At 37.9% G+C, this 19687-nt stretch overlaps 1 protein-coding gene across 31 annotated transcripts; it reads right to left on the reverse strand.

Annotated features, from left to right (window-relative positions):
• Positions 1-729: 729 nt before the first annotated feature.
• LOC110204375 (uncharacterized) lies at positions 730-19304 on the reverse strand. 31 transcript variants are annotated; one of them, XM_020980606.2, is made up of 9 exons: positions 19191-19302; positions 13827-13859; positions 11254-11286; positions 10139-10168; positions 8876-8899; positions 7714-7737; positions 6556-6579; positions 4211-4225; positions 730-805 (listed from the first exon to the last, which is right to left on the reverse strand). In XM_020980606.2, exons 1-9 carry the CDS (start codon positions 19267-19269, stop codon positions 774-776), a joined length of 294 nt encoding a protein of 97 aa, XP_020836265.1. In that variant the 5' UTR covers positions 19270-19302; the 3' UTR covers positions 730-773. The 31 variants fall into 31 exon arrangements, with proteins under 31 accessions (XP_020836265.1, XP_020836260.1, XP_078006700.1 ...); XM_020980601.2 differs by having other exon boundaries at positions 4211-4234; XM_078150569.1 differs by lacking the exon at positions 730-805 and adding an exon at positions 3021-3058.
• Positions 19305-19687: the final 383 nt, after the last annotated feature.

Here is a 19687-nt window from a genome sequence, read left to right on the forward strand (position 1 = left end):
AGGCTTGTGGCTAGGTCTGAGATGGCTCCTTCCTTAGAAGAAGTGAAGAGCCTTTGTGTAAAGGGGGAAATTATGTCCAGGATGTAATATTTCTTAATTTTGTGTTTTAGGTACAAATATTTTCAATACGCATTTGTCTGTTTGAATTGCTAATATTACATTTCCTTCTTTTCCTCTTTTGCTTTCTGAAATTTCACTTTTTCAAAGGTGAAAGTACAAGGGAGAGAGAGAGATACAGAGAATATGTGTGTGTGTATGGGTGTGTGTGTGTGTGTGTGTGTGTGTGTGTGAAAGAGAGAGAGACAGAGGGAGAGACAAAGGCAGAGAAAAAGCGAGACAGAGACAGAGAGATAAAGATATCAATTCAGAGAAAGACCAGACACAGAGGGACTGTGAAAACACAGAGAAAGAGAGAGAGAAATACCCACACTGCAGAGACATGAAGAGAACATTGCATTAAATATTACAAAGTGATCTTGAAATGTTTGATCTAGGATATTAGGCAATGGAAAAAAGCAAACTATGCTTTGGGAAAAGATGGCAAAATAATTTTGAATTTTTGATCTGGAAAAATCTCTGGTGGAAATATGAGAGCTATGCAATGGCAAGAGAAAACAAAGCCTTTTAAGCTGACCACCCTCTTAGTTCATTATTACCCTCTCTTTCTTGGTACTGAACTTTAAGAGTGGATGTGCCAAATGGTTTCAAATGAGAGACAAGGTCTAGGGTCCTCAAGGAACGGGGAAAGAAAGGAGTGTTTAGAGATAGACATATTACTTACCTTCAGGTGGTGCACCTGGTTCTCCTGGGGTAGAAAAAATAAAAAGATGAGTGATGTTTAGTGCAAGAGTCCTTCTGAATCTCAAGAGGTTTCAGAGGTGGATAAAGTAATATGTGATCGAAGGACCCAGTGGAATTACTTGAAAAATGCAAGTATCCACTTGGCTAGAGGTTCATATTCACTCACAAAATCATCCCATACATTTCAAAGCTTTCATAAATGTAAGTAGAAGATATAAGAGAAATGAAGGACCGAAATATAAAACGGGTGGAAAACTTAGATATTATGTTCAACCTGATCTCAGCACATCTCTAAAGAATAGAAACATCTTTCCACACTACCTATTTCTTCTTCTCTTCTCTCCTTGAAGATATTGGCGTGAGTAGGCTTGTGGCTAGGTCTGAGATAGCTCCTTCCTTAGAAGAAGCAAAGAGCCTTTGTGCAAAGGGGGAAATTATGGCCAGGATGAAGCATTTCTTCATTTTGTGTTTTAGGTGCAAATATTTTGAATAAGCATTTGTCCTTTTGAATTCCTAATAGTGTGTTCCCTCCATTTTCTCCTGTGCTTTCTGAAATTTCACTCTTTGAAAGGTCAAAGTAGAAGGGAGGGAGAAAGCTAGAGCGAAAAAGTGTGTGTGTGTGTGTGTGTGTGTGTGTGTGTGTGTGTGTGTGTGTGTGAAAGGCAGAGAGAGAGAGAAAAAGAGACAGAGAGACAAAGATATAGATTCAGAGGAAGACCAGATACAGAGATTCCGTGAAAAAATAGAGAGAGAGAGAAATACCCACAGTGCAGAGACATGAAGAGAACATTGCATTAAATATTACAAAGTGATCTTGAAATCTTTGATCTAGGATATTAGGCAATGGAAAAAAGCAAACTATGCTATGGGAAAAATGCAAAATCTTTGGATTTTTGATCTGGGTAATTCTCTGATGAAAAATTAGAGCTATGCAATGGCAGAGAACAACGCTTTTAAGACCACCCTCTTAGTTCATTATTACCCTCTCTTTCTTGGTACTGAACTTTAAGAGTGGATGCCAAATGGTGTAAAATGAGAGACAAGGTCTAGGGTCCTTAAGGAAAAGGGAAAGAAGTACTTTTTAGAGATAGACATATTACTTACGTTCACCAGTTGGTTTCCTGGGGTTCTGTGGGTAGAAAAAATAAAACGAGATGAGTAATTTAGGGCAAGAGTCCTATGAATCTCAAGAGGTTTCAGAGTGGATAAAGTAATATGTGATTGAAGGACCCAGTGGTACTTGAAGAATGCAAGTATCACTTGGCCAGAGGTTCATATTCACTCACAAAATCATCCTATATTTCAAAGCTTTCATAATGTAAGTAGAAGATAAGAGAAATGAAGGACTAAATATAAAATGGGTGGAAAAATTAGATATTGTTATGTTCCCCTGATCTCAGCACATCTCTAAAGAATAGAAACATCTTGCCAAACTACCTATTTCTTTTCTCTTCTCTCCTGAAGTATGGTGTGAGTAGGCTTGTGGCTAGGTCTGAGATGGATCCTCTCTTAGAAGAAGTGCAAGCCTTTGTAAAGGCAAGAAATTATGGCCAGGATGAAGCATTTCTTAATTTTGTGTTTTAGGTACAAATATTTTGAATACGCATTTGTGCTTTGAATTCTAATTACATTTCCTTCTTTTCCTCTTTGCTTTCTGAAATTTCACTTTTCAAAGGGAAAGTACAAGGAGGGAGAGAGGTAGAGAAAAAAAGTGTGTGTGTGTGTGTGTGTGTGTTGTGTGTGTGAGTGTGTGTGTGAAAGAGAGAGAGACAGAGAGAAATAGAAAAGGCAGAGAAAAAGAGAGAGACAGAGACAGACAGATAAAGATATAGATTCAGAGAAAGACCAGACAGAGAGGACCGGAAAACAGAGACAAAGAAGAGAGAGAGAGAAATAGACTGCAGAGACATAAGAGAACATTGCATTAAATATTACAAAGTGATCTTGAAATGTTTGATCTAGGATATTAGCAATGAAAAAAGCAAGCTTTGGGGAAAAGATGACAAAATACTTTGGATTTTTGATCTGGGATATTGTGTGGTGGAAAAATGAGAGTTATGCAATCGCAAGAGAAAACAATGCCTTTTAAGCTGACCACCCTGTTAGTTCATTATTACCCTCTCTTTCTTGGTACTGAACTTTAAGAGTGGATGTGACAAATGGTTTCAAATGAGAGACAAGGTCTAGGGTCCTCAAGGAACGGGGAAAGAAAGGAGTGTTTAGAGATCGACATATTACTTACCTTCAGGTGGTTCGCCTGGTTCTCCTGGGGTAGAAAAAATAAAAAGATGAGTAATGTTTAGGGCAAGAGTCCTTCTGAATCTCAAGAGGTTTCAGAGGTGGATAAAGTAATATGTGATCGAAGGACCCAGTGATATTACTTGAAGAATGCAAGTATCCACTTGGCCAGAGGTTCATATTCACTCACAAAATCATCCCATACATTTCAAAGCTTTCATAAATGTAAGTAGAAGATGTAAGAGAAATGAAGGACCTAAATATAAAATGGGTGGAAAAATTAGATATTATTATGTTCAGCCTGATCTCAGCACATCTGTAAACAATAGAAACATCTTTCCAAACTACCTATTTCTTCTTCTCTTCTCTCCTTGAAGATATTGGTGTGAGTAGGCTTGTGGCTAGGTCTGAGATGGCTCCTTCCTTAGAAGAAGCGAAGAGCCTTTGTATAAAGGGGGAAATTATGGCCAGGCTGCATCATTTCTTAATTTTGTGTTTCACGTACAAATATTTTCAATACGCATTTGTCGTTTGAATTCCTAATATTACATTCCTTCTTTTCCTCTTTTGCTTTCTGAAATTTCACTCTTTCAAAGGTGAAAGTACAAGGGAGAGAGAGAGATACAGAGAAAATGTGTGTGTGTATGGGTGTGTGTGTGTGTGTGTGTGTGTGTGTGTGTGTGTGAAAGAAGAGACAGAGGGTGAAAGAAAGGCAGAGAAAAAGCGAGACAGAGACAGAGAGATAACGATATCGATTCAGAGAAAGACCAGACACAGAGGGACTGTGAAAGCAGAGGGAAAGAGAGAGAGAAATACCCACGCTGCAGAGACAGGAAGAGAACATTGCATTAAGTATTACAAAGTGATCTTGAAATGTTTGATCTAGGATATTAGGCAATGGAAAAAAGCAAACTATGCTTTGGGAAATGATGACAAAATCATTTTGGATTTTTGATATGGGAAATTCTCTGGTGGAAATATGAGAGCTATGCAATGGCAAGAGAAAACAAAGCCTTTTAAGCTGACCACCCTCTTAGTTCATTATTACCCTCTCTTTCTTGGTACTGAACTTTAAGAGTGGATGTGCCAAATGGTTTCAAATGAGAGGCAAGGTCTAGGGTCCTCAAGGAATGGGGAAAGAAAGGAGTGTTTAGAGATAGATATTACTTACCTTCAGGTGGTTCGCCTGGTTCTCCTGGGGTAGAAAAAATAAAAACATGTGTAATGTTTAGGAAGAGTCCTTCTGAATCTCAAGAGGTTTCAGAGGTGGATAAAGTAATATGTGATTGAAGGACCCAGCAGAATTACTTGAAGAATACAAGTATCCCACTTGGCCAGAGGTTCATATTCACTCACAAAATCATCCATACATTTCAAAGCTTTCATAAGTGTAAGTAGAAGATATGAGAGTAATGAAGGACCGAAATATAAAATGGGTGGAAAAATTAGATGTTATTATGTTCATCCTGATCTCAGCACATCTGTAAACAATAGAAATATCTTTCCAAACTACCTATTTCTTCTTCTCTTCTCTCCTTGAAGATATTGGCGTGAGTAGGCTTGTGGCTAGGTCTGAGATGGCTCCTTCCTTAGAAGAAGTGAAGAGCCTTTGTGTAAAGGGGGAAATTATGTCCAGGATGTAATATTTCTTAATTTTGTGTTTTAGGTACAAATATTTTCAATACGCATTTGTCCGTTTGAATTGCTAATATTACATTTTCTTCTTTTCCTCTTTTGTTTCTGAAATTTCACTTTTTCAAAGGTGAAAGTACAAGGAAGAGAGAGAGAGATACAGAGAAAATATATGTGTGTATGGGTGTGTGTGTGTGTGTGTGTGTGTGTGTGTGTGTGTGTGTGTGAGAGAGAGAGAGACAGAGGGAGAGAGAAAGGCAGAGAAAAAGCGAGAGAGACAGAGAGAAAATGATATCGATTCAGAGAAAGACCAGACACAGAGGGACTGTGAAAACACAGAGAAAGAGAGAGAGAAATACCCACGCTCCAGAGACATGAAGAGAACATTTTATTAAATATTACAAAGTGATGTTGAAATGTTTGATCTAGGATATTAGACAAGGGAAAAAAGCAAACTATGCTTTGGGAAAAGATGACAAAATCATTTTGGATTTTTGATATGGGAAATTCTCTGGTGGAAATATGAGAGCTATGCAATGGCAAGAGAAAACAAAGCCTTTTAAGCTGACCACCCTCTTAGTTCATTATTACCCTCTCTTTCTTGGTACTGAACTTTAAGCGTGGATGTGCCAAATGGTTTCAAATGAGAGACAAGGTCTAGGGTCCTCAAGGAACGGGGAAAGAAAGGAGTGTTTAGAGATCGACATATTACTTACCTTCAGGTGGGGACCTGGTTCTCCTGGGGTAGAAAAAATAAAAAGATGAGTAATGGTTAGGGCAAGAGTCCTTCTGAATCTCAAGAGGTTTCAGAGGTCGATAAAGTAATATGTGATCGAAGGACCCAGTGATATTACTTGAAGAATGCAAGTATCCACTTGGCCAGAGGTTCATATTCACTCACAAAATCATCCCATACATTTCAAAGCTTTCATAAATGTAAGTAGAAGATGTAAGAGAAATGAAAGACCTAAATATAAAATGGGTCGAAAAATTAGATATTATTATGTTCAGCCTGATCTCAGCACAGCTGTAAACAATAGAATCATCTTTCCAAACTACCTATTTCTTCTTCTCTTCTCTCCTCAAGATATTGGTGTGAGTAGGCTTGTGGCTAGGTCTGAGATGGCTCCTTCCTTAGAAGAAGCGAAGAGCCTTTGTGTAAAGGGGGAAATTATGGCCAGGCTGCATCATTTCTTAATTTTGTGTTTCACGTACAAATATTTTCAATACGCATTTGTGCGTTTGAATTCCTAATATTACATTCCCTTCTTTTCCTCTTTTGCTTTCTGAAATTTCACTCATTCAAAGGTGAAAGTACAAGGGAGAGAGAGAGATACAGAGAAAATGTGTGTGTGTATGGTGTGTGTGTGTGTGTGTGTGTGTGTGTGTGTGTGTGTGTGTGAAAGAAAGAGACAGAGGGTGAGAGAAAGGCAGAGAAAAAGTGAGACAGAGACAGAGAGATAACGATATCGATTCAGAGAAAGACCAGACACAGAGGGACTGTGAAAGCAGAGGGAAAGAGAGAGAGAAATACCCACGCTGCAGAGACAGGAAGAGCACATTATTAAGTATTACAAAGTGATCTTGAAATGTTTGATCTAGGATATTAGGCAATGGAAAAAAGCAAACTATGCTTTGGGAAAGATGACAAAATCATTTTGGATTTTTGATATGGGAAATTCTCTGGTGGAAATATGAGAGCTATGCAATGGCAAGAGAAAACAAAACCTTTTAAGCTGACCATGCTCTTAGTTCATTATTACCCTCTCTCTTGGTACTGAACTTTAAGAGTGGATGTGCCAAATGGTTTCAAATGAGAGGCAAGGTCTAGGGTCCTCAAGGAATGGGGAAAGAAAGGAGTGTTTAGAGATAGATATTACTTACCTTCAGGTGGTTCGCCTGGTTCTCCTGGGGTAGAAAAAATAAAAACATGTGTAATGTTTAGGCAAGAGTCCTTCTGAATCTCAAGAGGTTTCAGAGGTGGATAAAGTAATATGTGATTGAAGGACCCAGCAGAATTACTTGAAGAATACAAGTATCCACTTGGCCAGAGGTTCATATTCACTCACAAAATCATCACATACATTTCAAAGCTTTCATAAGTGTAAGTAGAAGATATAAGAGTAATGAAGGACCAAATATAAAATGGGTGGAAAAATTAGATGTTATTATGTTCATCCTGATCTCAGCACATCTGTAAACAATAGAAATATCTTTCCAAACTACCTATTTCTTCTTCTCTTCTCTCCTTGAAGATATTGGCGTGAGTAGGCTTGTGGCTAGGTCTGAGATGGCTCCTTCCTTAGAAGAAGTGAAGAGCCTTTGTGTAAAGGGGGAAATTATGTCCAGGATGTAATATTTCTTAATTTTGTGTTTTAGGTACAAATATTTTCAATACGCATTTGTCCGTTTGAATTGCTAATATTACATTTCTTCTTTTCCTCTTTTGTTTCTGAAATTTCACTTTTTCAAAGGTGAAAGTACAAGGAGAGAGAGAGATACAAGAAAATATGTGTGTGTAGGGGTGTGTTTTGTGTGTGTGTGTGTGTGTGTGAAAGAGAGAGAGACAGAGGGAGAGACAAAGGCAGAGAAAAAGCGAGAGAGACAGAGAGAAATGATATCGATTCAGAGAAAGACCAGACACAGAGGGACTGTGAAAACACAGAGAAAGAGAGAGAGAAATACCCACGCTCCAGAGACATGAAGAGAACATTGCATTAAATATTACAAAGTGATGTTGAAATGTTTAATCTAGGATATTAGGCAAGGGAAAAAAGCAAACTATGCTTTGGGAAAAGATGACAAAATCATTTTGGATTTTTGATATGGGAAATTCTCTGGTGGAAATATGAGAGCTATGCAATGGCAAGAGAAAACAAAGCCTTTTAAGCTGACCACCCTCTTAGTTCATTATTACCCTCTCTTTCTTGGTACTGAACTTTAAGAGTGGATGTGCCAAATGGTTTCAAATGAGAGACAAGGTCTAGGGTCCTCAAGGAACGGGGAAAGAAAGGAGTGTTTAGAGATAGACATATTACTTACCTTCAGGTGGTGGACCTGGTTCTCCTGGGGTAGAAAAAATAAAAAGATGAGTAATGTTTAGGGCAAGAGTCCTTCTGAATCTCAAGAGGTTTCAGAGGTGGATAAAGTAATATGTGATCGAAGGACCCAGTGGAATTACTTGAAGAATGCAAGTATCCACTTGGCCAGAGGTTCATATTCACTCACAAAATCATCCTATACATTTCAAAGCTTTCATAAATGTAAGTAGAAGATGTAAGAGAAATGAAGACCTAAATATAAAATGGGTGGAAAAATTAGATATTATATGTTCAGCCTGATCTCAGCACAGCTGTAAACAATAGAATCATCTTTCCAAACTACCTATTTCTTCTTCTCTTCTCTCCTTCAAGATATTGGTGTGAGTAGGCTTGTGGCTAGGTCTGAGATGGCTCCTTCCTTAGAAGAAGCGAAGAGCCTTTGTATAAAGGGGGAAATTATGGCCAGGCTGCATCATTTCTTAATTTTGTGTTTCACGTACAAATATTTTCAATACGCATTTGTGCGTTTGAATTCCTAATATTACATTCCCTTCTTTTCCTCTTTTGCTTTCTGAAATTTCACTCATTCAAAGGTGAAAGTACAAGGGAGAGAGAGAGATACAGAGAAAATGTGTGTGTGTATGGGTGTGTGTGTGTGTGTGTGTGTGTGTGTGTGTGTGAAAGAAAGAGACAGAGGGTGAGAGAAAGGCAGAGAAAAGTGAGAGAGAGACAGAGAGATAAAGATATCGATTCAAGAAAGACCAGACACAGAGGGACTGTGAAAGCAGAGGGAAAGAGAGAGAGAAATACCCACGCTGCAGAGACAGGAAGAGCACATTGCATTAAGTATTACAAAGTGATCTTGAAATGTTTGATCTAGGATATTAGGCAATGGAAAAAAGCAAACTATGCTTTGGGAAAAGATGACAAAATCATTTTGGATTTTTGATATGGGAAATTCTCTGGTGGAAATATGAGAGCTATGCAATGGCAGAGAAAACAAACTTTTTAACTGACCACCCTCTTAGTTCGTTATTACCCTCTCTTCTTGGTACTGAACTTTAAGATTGGATGTGCCAAATGGTTTCAAATGAGAGACAAGGTCTAGGGTCCTCAAGGAACGGGGAAAGAAAGGAGTGTTTAGAGATCGACATATTACTTACCTTCAGGTGGTTCGCCTGGTTCTCCTGGGGTAGAAAAAATAAAAAGATAAGTAATGTTTAGGGCAAGAGTCCTGTGAATCTCAAGAGGTTTCAGAGTGCATAAAGGTAATTTGATCGAAGGACCCAGGGAATTACTTGAAGAATGCAAGTATCCACTTGGCCAGAGGTTCATATTCACTCACAAAATCATCCTATACATTTCAAAGCTTTCATAAATGTAAGTAGAAGATATAGAGAAATGAAGGACCTAATATAAAATGTGTGGAGAAATTAGATATTATTATGTTCACCTGATCTCTGCACATCTGTAAACAATAGAAACATCTTTCCAAACTACCTATTTCTTCTTCTCTTCTCTCCTTGAAGATATTGGCATGAGTAGGCTTGTGGCTAGGTCTGAGATGGCTCCTCCTTAGAGAAGCGAAGAGCCTTTGTGTAAAGGGGGAAATTATGTCCAGGATGTAATATTTCTTAATTTTGTGTTTTAGGTACAAATATTTTCAATACGCATTTGTCCGTTTGAATTGCTAATATTACATTTCCTTCTTTTCCTCTTTTGCTTTCTGAAATTTCACTTTTTCAAAGGTGAAAGTACAAGGGAGAGAGAGAGATACAGAGAAAATGTGTGTGTGTGTATGGGTGTGTGTGTGTGTGTGTGTGTGTGTGTGTGTGTGTGTGAAAAAGAGAGAGAGACAGAGGGAGAGAGAAAGGGAGAGAAAAAGCGAGACAGAGACAGAGAGATAAAGATATAGATTCATAGAAAGACCAGACACAGAGGGACCATGAAAAAAGAGAGGAAGAGAGAGAGAGAGAGAGAGAGAGAGAGAGAGAGAGACAGTGTGAGAGAGAGAGACAGAGTGAGAGAGAGAGAGAGAGAGAGAGAGAGAGAGAGAGAGAGAGAAATACCAACAGTGGGAGACATGAAGAGAACTTTGCATTTAATATTATAAAGTGATCTTGAAATCGTTGACCTAGGATTTTAGCTAACAGAAAAAGGAAAGATATGCTATGGGAACATATGACAAAATTGCTTTGCATTTTTGATCTGGAAAACCCTGTGGTGGAAAAATGAGACCTATGCAATGGCAAGAGAGAACAATGCCTTTTAACCCTAATCACCCTCGGAGTTCATGATTACCCCCTTTTTCTTTGTAGTGAACTTTAGGAGTGGAAATGCCAAATGGTTTCAAATGGGAGGCAAGGTCTAGGGTCCTCAAGGAAAGGGGAAAGAAAGGACTGTTTAGAGATAGACATATTACTTACCTTCAGGTGGGTCGCCTGGCTCTTCTGCGTCTAGAGAAAATAAAAAGATGAGTATTGTTTAGGGCAAGAGTCCGGTGAATCTCAAGAGGTTTCAGTTATGGATGAAGGTAATATGTGATTGATGTCCCCAGTGGAATTCTTTCAAGAATATAAGTATCCACTTGGCCACAGGTTCATATTCACTCACAAAATCATCCTATACATTTCAAAGCTTTCATAAGTGTAAGTAGAAGATATAAGAGAAATGATGGACCTAAATATAAAATGGGTGGAAAAATTAGATATTATGTTCAGCCTGATCTCAGCCCATCTCTAAAGAATAGAAACATGCTGCCAAACTGACTATTTCTTCTTGTCTTCTGTCCTTGAAGATATTGGTGTGAGTAGGGTTGAGGCTAGGTCTGAGATGGATCCTTCCTTAGAAGAATTGAAGAGCCTTTGGGTAAAGGGGGAAATGATGGCCAGGATGTAAATTTTCTTAATTTTGTGTTTTAGGTACAAATATTTTCAATAAGCCTTTGTCCTTTTGAATTCCTAATATTACATTTCCTTCTTTTCCTCTTTTGCTTTCTCAAATTTCACTCTTGCAAAGGTCAAAGTACAAGGGAGAGAGAGAGAGAGAAGAGAGAGAGAGAGAGGGAGGGAGGGAGAGAAACCAAGAAAAAGTGAGACGAAGACAGAGAGATAAAGATATAGATTCAGAGAAGGACCAGACACAGAGGGACTGAAAAAACTGAGAGAAAGAGAGAGAGAAATACAAACAGTGCAGAGACATTAAAAGAACATTGCACCAAATATTACAAAGTGATCTTGAAATCTTTGACGTAGGATATTAGCTAATAGAAATAAGCAAACATGTGCTATGGCAAAAGATGATAAAATGGCTTTGGATTTTTGATCTGGGAAATTCTCAGTTGGGAAAATAAGACCTATGCAATGGCAAGAGAGAACAAGGCCTTTTAACCTGACCACCCTGTTATTTCATTATTACCATCTCTTTCCTGGTATTGAACTTTAAGAGTGGAAATGCCAAACTGTTTAAAATGAGAAATAAGTTGTAGGGTCCTCAAGGAAAAGGGAAAGAAGGACTCTTTACAGATAGACATTTTACTTACCTTTACTTTTCCTAGTTTGTTGCCTTGGGGCTGCTGTGGGTAGAAAAAATAAAAAGAGATGAGTAATGTTTAGGGCATGAGTCCTATGAATCTCAAGAGGTTTCAGTTCTGGATAAGGGCAATATGCGATCGAGGGCCCCAGTGGAATTCTATCAAGAGTGCCATTATCCACTTGGCCAGAAGTTCATAGTCAGTGACAAAATCATCCTATGCATTTCAATGCTTTCGTAGCTGTAAGTAGAGGAGATAAGAGAAATGAGGGAACTAAATATAAAACGTGCAGAAAAATTAGATATTGTTATGTTCCACCTGATCTCAGCACATCTCTGAAAGAATAGAAACATCTTGCTAATCCACCTATTTCTTCTTGTTTTCTTTCCCTGAAGTTAGTGGTGTGAGTAGTCTTGAGGCTAGGTCTAAGATGGATCCTTCCTTAGAAGAAGTGAAGAGGCTTTGCATAAAGGGAGAAATTATGGCCAAGATGTAGCATTTCTTAATTTTGTGCTTTAGGTAGAAATATTTTGAATAGGCATTTTGTCCTTTTGAGTTACTAATATTACATTTCCTTCTTTTCCTCTTCTGCTCTCTGAAATTTCACTATTTCGAAGGTCAAAGTAGAAGGGAGGGACAGAGATAGAGAGAAAAGGGGTGTGTGTGTGTGTGTGTGTGTGTGTGTGTGTGTGTGTGTGTGTGTGTGTGTGTGTGAGAGAGGGAGAGAGAGAGAGAGAGAGAGAGAGACAGACAGAGAGAGACAGAGAGAGACAGAGAGAGAGAGAGAGAGAGAGAGAGAGAGAGAGAGAGAGAGAGAAAGAGAGACAGAAAAACAGAGCTACAGTGACAGAGAGATAAAGATACAGATTCAGAGAAAGACCAGACACAGAGGGACTGTGAAAAACAGAGAAAGAGAGAGAGAGAAGGAGAGACAGAAAAAGAGAGAAAGAGACAGAGAAATAGAGACAAACCATTAGGGCCAAGACAGAGAGTGTTTAATTGAAGATGACAAAGTGGTCTTGTGAGTTGTGATCTGCATTCCCTGGTGAAAAAAGACTATGTGCTAAGGCATTTTAACTGGATTACCCTCTGTTTCTGGGTACTTATCTTTAAGACTGTAGAGGACTAAGTGGTGTATAATAAGAGACAAAGTCCAGGGGCCTCAAGAAAACAGGAAAAAAGACTTTAAGAATAGACATGTTACATTCAGGTTTCTCAGATTGTTGGCTTGAGGCTTCTGTGGGTAGAATAAAGAAAAGGAAAGAGTGATATTTAGGGCAAGAGTTCTATGAATTTCAAGAGCTTTCAGTTGTGTTTAAGGGCAATCTATATTCAAGGGTACAAATGGCATTCTATCAGGAATAGAAGCACCCTCGTCCAGAGGTTACATATCCAGTCATATAATTCAGAATTCATCCGATTGTTTTCAAAGCTGCCATAACATTAAATACAGGAAGTTTGAGAAATGAAGGAAATAGAGAGAAAAAGAATGGAACATTAAATGTTGTGTTCAGTTGGATCCTACAACATCTAGTGTCAACATGATATAAGATAGTTTAGCAACTTTTAAATTCTAGGTAAATAGTGAAGATAACCATGGCAGTAGAATGAACTGAAAAAGATATATCTGGAGAACATAATTGAAGCAGTGTGACTCAAGTAGAAAAACATTATTCAATAAAAATTATTGTGTTTTTGCTAAAAGTCTGTGCCCAAATTTTTGGCATCGAGCACCTCCTCAGGCCATTGGGCTATCTAAATTAATTTTTCAAAGTTAGTTGAAGTATGCGCATGAGCCCTTTTTACTTCCCTGACAGATCTTTCACCTACTAAGGAGAAGACCACAAAAGGCAAATAAGGGAACTAATCCAAATTATTTTTCCCAGTCCAGAGTCTGAAAAAGTGACAGTAATTTGGACTTACATTTACTACTTATCTAATATTAAGGAAAGCAACAAAGTAATTAATAGAAATCAACCCAAATGTACTCCCTTTATCCAGGGACAGACACTGATTGAAATATCTTGTCAATCTTTCTATTTCTTCTTGCCCTCACTCTCTGCAGTTAGGGCTGTGATTAATTTGTGGTTAAGCCTCAGATGAGTCCATTCTTAGAAGAAGTGAAGAGGCTTTGCATAAATATGAGAAATATGGCAAGGATGCAGCATTTGTTTATTTAGCCTTTCAGAGCTAAATCTTTTGAATAGGCGGGCATTTAACCTTTCTGGTTCTTGGTACTACATTTCTTTCAAAGGATAGACAGAGACAGACAGGGAAACAGAGAGAGATATGTAGACAGAGGACAAACAGAGACAGAGAGCATTTCATTGAAGACATCAAAGTGACCTTGAAATTTTTATCCAGGAAATCCCCTGCTGGAAAAATGAGATCATATGTTATGTCAAGAGAGAATAATTAATTTTAATTTGAGCACATTCTTAGTTCATCATTACTCTTTTTTTTTTGTCTGGGTACTGATCTTGAATAGCATAAATGTCAAATGGTTTAGAATGAAAGATAACAATAACAAGGGACTAAAGTGAAAAGGAAAGAAAGACTGTTTAGATAGATATGCTACTTACGTTCAGGTTCAGCAGGTTGCTGTCTTGGGGCTTCTGTGGGTAGAAAAAAAGAAAAGGAAAGAATGATTTTTAGGGCAAGAGTCCTCTGCATCTCAAGAGTTTTCAGTTGTGGATAAGGGCAATCTGTGATTAAGAGTCCCATTGGAACTCTATCAGGAATACAAGCATCCACCTGACCAGACATTACACATCCACTTATAAAACAAAGAATTCCTAACTTCCATTTTGAAACTTTCATAACATATTAAATACTGGAGCTCTGAAAAGTGAATCAAATAGAGACAAAATTGATGGAAAATTAGACAGTAGTGTGATCAGTCAGATCTTACAATATCTATTGTGATAATAATATAAAATAATCTATCATCTCTTGAATTCTATGTGCATAATGGAGATAACCATGGAGGTAGAATCAATTGAAAAAGAGGTACCTGGAGGACATAATGCAAGCATTATGACTGAACTAGGAAAACACAATTTTGTTAATGATTTGTGACCTATTTCTTTGATATGCCCTATGCAGTAAACCTTTGGTATATCTAAATGAAACCTTCAAAGTTAATAGAAATGCGAGTTCAGCCTCTTTTGTTTCCATCACAGGTTTTTTATCTACTAATAAGAACCCAAAAGGCAAATAATGGAAACTAATCCAAGCTATTTTTCTGAGGCCTGGGTCAGAAAAAGGGATGGTAATTTGTCCTCACAAGACCTCCCTAATAGTGTAACATAAAGGAAAACAATAACAAAAGCATCAATTCAATTCACTAAGAATGTGTAACTTTTCATTGGAGTGGAACACTTTCTCAGGCCATTGCCCTACCTAAATAAATCCTTTGAAGGTATTTGAAGTATAACCTCTTCTATTTCCCTGACAGAACTTTCACCTACTAAGAAGAACAGGAAAGACACAAAATGGAAACTAATTCAAACTGTTTTTCCCAGTCTAGGGTCAGAAAAGGGGACACTAAATTGGACTGATTGACTTCATGATTTGTCTGATTCCCCACACTGGGATGCTAATCTGCAATCACCAAAAGGAAAGTAGATTGTAAGGGAAGATAAGGAACAACAAACCACAGTTTTTGTATAAAGTCGGAATTATGTTCTTGTGCAACAAGCTCTGGACTTGGTGTTGCTGTGGTTTAAAAAAAAAAGAAGGAAGAAGAAATTTAAGGCAAGAGTTTTGTAAACACCACATTTGGCCCTAGTGGATCAGGGCAAGTCATGTTAAAGTGAATGTGGTCCAATAGCATTATCTGCAGAGCACAAATTTGGATCTACATAGCCTGAGCATACCCATATCATCATTAAATAAAGAATTAACTCCACCTATTTGAAACCTACCACAGAATACTGGAAAGGGACTGGTATATGAAATTGAATGGTATCTACAGGAAATCTATCCAGAACAGAGGATTATATGTTATCCAATGAAGAAAATGGAGGAGAAATAGTTGAAAAATTGGGTATTGCTGCAGGCAGCGTAATTTCACAATATCTAATGCGGATATAATGTCAAGTAGGTAATCATGTTTTGAATTTTAGATTTACTAATTAGTATTTTGGTGTGTCAGTTTAGATTACTAATAAAGGTAACTCTGGGAAGTAGGAAGAATTGAAAAAGAAATGTTGGAAAGATGTTCAATTAAAACATGAATCATTATGAAGACCAAGAGAAGTAAAGATAAATTCCAAGGACTACAGGGAGAGTCAAAATAAATCCATAGAGGAGATGAATTAGGACTTATATTATTGAGCAGCAGGTTTCTGGCTCGGGCTGCTGTGGGTAAAGAAAAGGAACAAGTAAAATTTATAACAAAGTTCCAAAGTTCACATATATCAATCTAGGTGGGGCAAGTTATGTTCAAGTCAAGAGGATTCAATGAAATTTTATCAGAAACACAAAAATGGACCCACTTTGACAGAAGATACCTATCTCATCATAAAACTGAGAATTTGTGCTATCAAACAATACTTTAGAAGGGAGGTGTGAGATATCCTGAAGGAAATGGAGAAGAGAGGGATGGAAAATTGGTTATCTGTGGAGGCCACCCATCTAATAATCTCCATTGCAGTCATGAACGAAACTTGGATCTATTTGGCCAGAGGATACATACACCATTATAAAAACGAGAATGCATCTTATCCATTCCAAACCTGTCCCAACATAAATAAGGGAATTATGAGATACAATGAAAACAAATAATGGAAAATTAATCATTTGTGGTAGCCTGATCATACCACATAGAAGTAGCATGTTGAAAAACAGATGATTAGAAGCCACAGTTGAATCAGTGTCACTAAATTACAAACTGATTTTCTATAAAACTATGAGGTGGATTTCTGTCAAATATCATGGCTTTTTTTCTTAGTGTTTAGTCAAACATAAAACCATGTTGGTTTATTGAAGGGAAGCATTCAATAGGAAGAGAAACTCCAGCACAAGCCTTGCTCATTACCCTGAGGATCACAGGACATAGTTTACTTCTACTAAGTACTGCAATAAAAAAGGAAAGTAATAGAAATCAATCATAGTTGGTTTTGTCAGTGCAAACCCAGAGCAATGATGACATTTTATCGGTATTCTTTTTGTATTCTTTCACTCTTCTACATCAAATGGTTTGAGTTGTTTCGATGTTAGCTCTGAGATGGCATCTTGGTTTAGGGACTGAAGAAACTACCTATAAAGTCAAATGACTCAGATTTCTATATCTTCATGCTGTGCTTCAGAACTAAAATCTTCATGCTAGTACTGGTCCCAGATGAATTGCCAATGCAGAAGTGGCTCTCCCTCAAGGGTTGAGGTTGACTGAAAAGAATCCCCTTACTCTAAGGGTAAAAATAGAACTTTCCTGGGTGAAATTCCCTCGAATGGCTTCCCAGAATAAATAGACCAACCCAAATGGGAATTCTAAAAATTTCTCAGATGGATCCCTACAACACATATACCAGTCCTGATGGAGGTCAAAATGAAAATAATTCCAGTGGTCCCTGAAACACTTAGAGGAACCTCAAATTTCTCAAACAGATTCCTAAAACACTTTAAGGAAATCAAATAGAGGTCTGTATTCAACCCCATATAAGACAAGTCAATAACATTTATCAAGTGCTTACTATGCACCTGACATTTTGCTAATGGCTAAGGAGATAAAGGTAAGAGACAATCCATCCTCTCAAGGAGCTCATAGTGGTGGAGATAACATGCAAACAATTATGGGCAAACTATATACATGATAAATGGGAAATAATAAATACAGGGAAGGCAGTAGAATTAAAGGGGATCAGGTAAGGCTTCTGGTAGAATGTGAGATTTTAGGTGGGATTTAAAGGAAGCCAGGAACTGGAGAAGAATAAGGCTTAGTGTAGACATGATATCTGCCTTCAAGCACTTAAAGGATTGTCATATGGAAAAGGGATTAAATGTGTTCTATATGAATGTAGAGAACAGATATAGGAGCCATGGTTAAAAGTTGCAAAGAGGCCAAATGAGATTTGTTATAAGGAAAAGCTGCCTGAAGCCTAAAACTATCCAAAAGTAGAATTAGTGGACTCCAGATGTAGTGGCCTTTCCTTCATAGGAGAGCCTCAAGAAAAATTGAGATGTCTGCTTCTTAGGTAAGACCATTTTTTCAGGTCTAGGTTGAACTTTATGGCCACTGAGGTCCTTGGTTAAGTGATTCTGTCATTTAATCCAATCAAACAAACCTTTATTTATGTCCTATTTATTAGATTATTATTTAAACCAAATCTGTGATTTCATTATTATATAAAACTCCCAACAAAGGAATTCCTTCTACCACTGCAGCTTGGCATGGGGTCTGCAACACATAGCCTTCAAGAGTTGCTTGGAACCCTGAAAAGTTAAGTGATTTGCCAAGAGTTGCATAGTCAGCATGTATCATAAGCAAAATCTGAGCTGAGATTTTCCTGGCTCTGAGGCTGGCCCTTTATTCGGTATGCTATGGTCCCTCTCACTGGGGATTTTTGTGGCTGTTGAGTCATCTCAGTCATGTCCAACTTTCTGTGACAAAATGAAATTGTCCCTCAAAGAACTTATATTCCATTGGAGGAAACCCAATATGAAGCAAATAAAGACCATATACACTTAGAGAGGAGAGAGAGAAAGAGAGAGAGAGAGAGAGAGAGAGAGAGAGAGAGAACTAACAATTGAGAGATCTGGGTAGACCTTATGTAGCTACTGAGCTCTCCTTGAGGGAAGCTAGAAATTTTATAAAGATAGCCAACAACTGAGCATATGTCAGGCATGAGGAGAAAAGCAGGAGAAGAAATGTCATGAGCAGGCAATAGTTAGTCTTCCAATTTCACTGAATGAAGAATGTGAAAAGGAATGATATGAAATATGTCTAAAAAGACTGCTACAGTGAAGACATTTGAATAGAGTGTCTATCCCGTGTCCAAATTAGAGAGAAAAGTGAACAATTCAATCATCGGGGCAAATAAATATTCAAAGGTTTGTTGTCTCAGTAATTAGGTATCTGAAGGAGTGATGGAATTGTCTGTTTTTCATTTCAATATTTTGGTACACAGAAGCAAAAGTGTTCATAGTAGAACAGCAGTTACTTAAAGAAGATGTTGAGTTTAGGCTCATGTCCAGTGCTAGAGAAAGGTAATTGAAGTATGCAGAGGATGGAAAGCAATGGATAGAGCACTAGATTTGGAGTCAGGAAAACTTGAGTTTAAACTGCCTTAGACACTTAACTAGTTATTTCCAACAAAAATAATAACTAATAATTGCCAGCATTTACATAGTGCTTTAAAGTTTGCAAAGTGCTACAATATGCTATCTCATTTGATCCTTGCAATAACCTTAGAAAGCAGGTGCTATTATTATCTCCATCTTACCAAATCAACAAGAACCTCCAAACCAAAAGACACAATGACTCCAGTGTAATGAATAGGGAAACAGAGACTGAGCGACTTGCTCAGGGTCACACTACTCATATGTATGTGATGCAGGATTTGAACTCAGGTTTTCCTACCTCCAAGTCTAGGACTCTTACCCACTATACTGCCTAGGCAAGTCAGTTAAGCCCTCTCAGTTACCTTAGCCTCAGTCTTCTTATTTGTGAAGTGAGGACAATAATCGCACCTACCTCCCAAGGTTGTTGTGAAGATCACATGTGATAATATATGTAAAGGACTTTGCAAATCTTAAAGTACCATATAAATGCTAGTTTTTATTTGTAGAAGTAGTAATACTACCTCCCCCAGTTATCTAACTCTAGGAAAACTAAAGTAACTGAATCATTGAGAATGGCTTGCCCCAAGTCCTGTCATTTGACTTGAATGGTGAACCCCAAATCTCCTAATACTATCACAGTTTCCCAGTATTCCCCCACTTACCCTTGGGTGTTCCTTGAGCTGAGCTCAGGGCCAACAGGGCCACTGAGAGAAGGAGCAGGAAAATCTTGGTAGTACCCATGATGTGGATATCACCTGTGTTGGACGAGCCCAGGGCAACCTTCCTTATAAAGACCTAGATGCACAGTGTTCCCATTGAAGCTATACACTCAGTCCTTTGTCTGAGGAATTATTTTATGCCAATCAAGTCCCTTCCATCCCTGAGCTGACCTGGGTTGTGTTGAGTTTGAAGGCTGGCAGGAGCTTCTTGCAAAAAAAAAAAAAGTCACGACTACATGCGACTTGCGTAAGGTCTTTGAAATCAAAGTTTCCTTGGCAGGAAACTCTCTATTGTATGGTATGTTATGATTGCAATTATGAATAATTTTCCATCTTGTGACTTCAATTCCAGAGAGAAACATGGGCTTCTTTTCATATTATGATATCCTGTGTTACACAAGCTATCTAAATATTATTTAGCTTATGCCCCTTCACTACCC

The sequence above is a fragment of the Phascolarctos cinereus genome, unplaced genomic scaffold, assembly GCF_003287225.1.
Source record: "Phascolarctos cinereus isolate Bilbo 61053 unplaced genomic scaffold, phaCin_HiC Scaffold_321;HRSCAF=920, whole genome shotgun sequence".
NCBI classification, from domain to species: Eukaryota; Metazoa; Chordata; class Mammalia; order Diprotodontia; family Phascolarctidae; genus Phascolarctos; species Phascolarctos cinereus.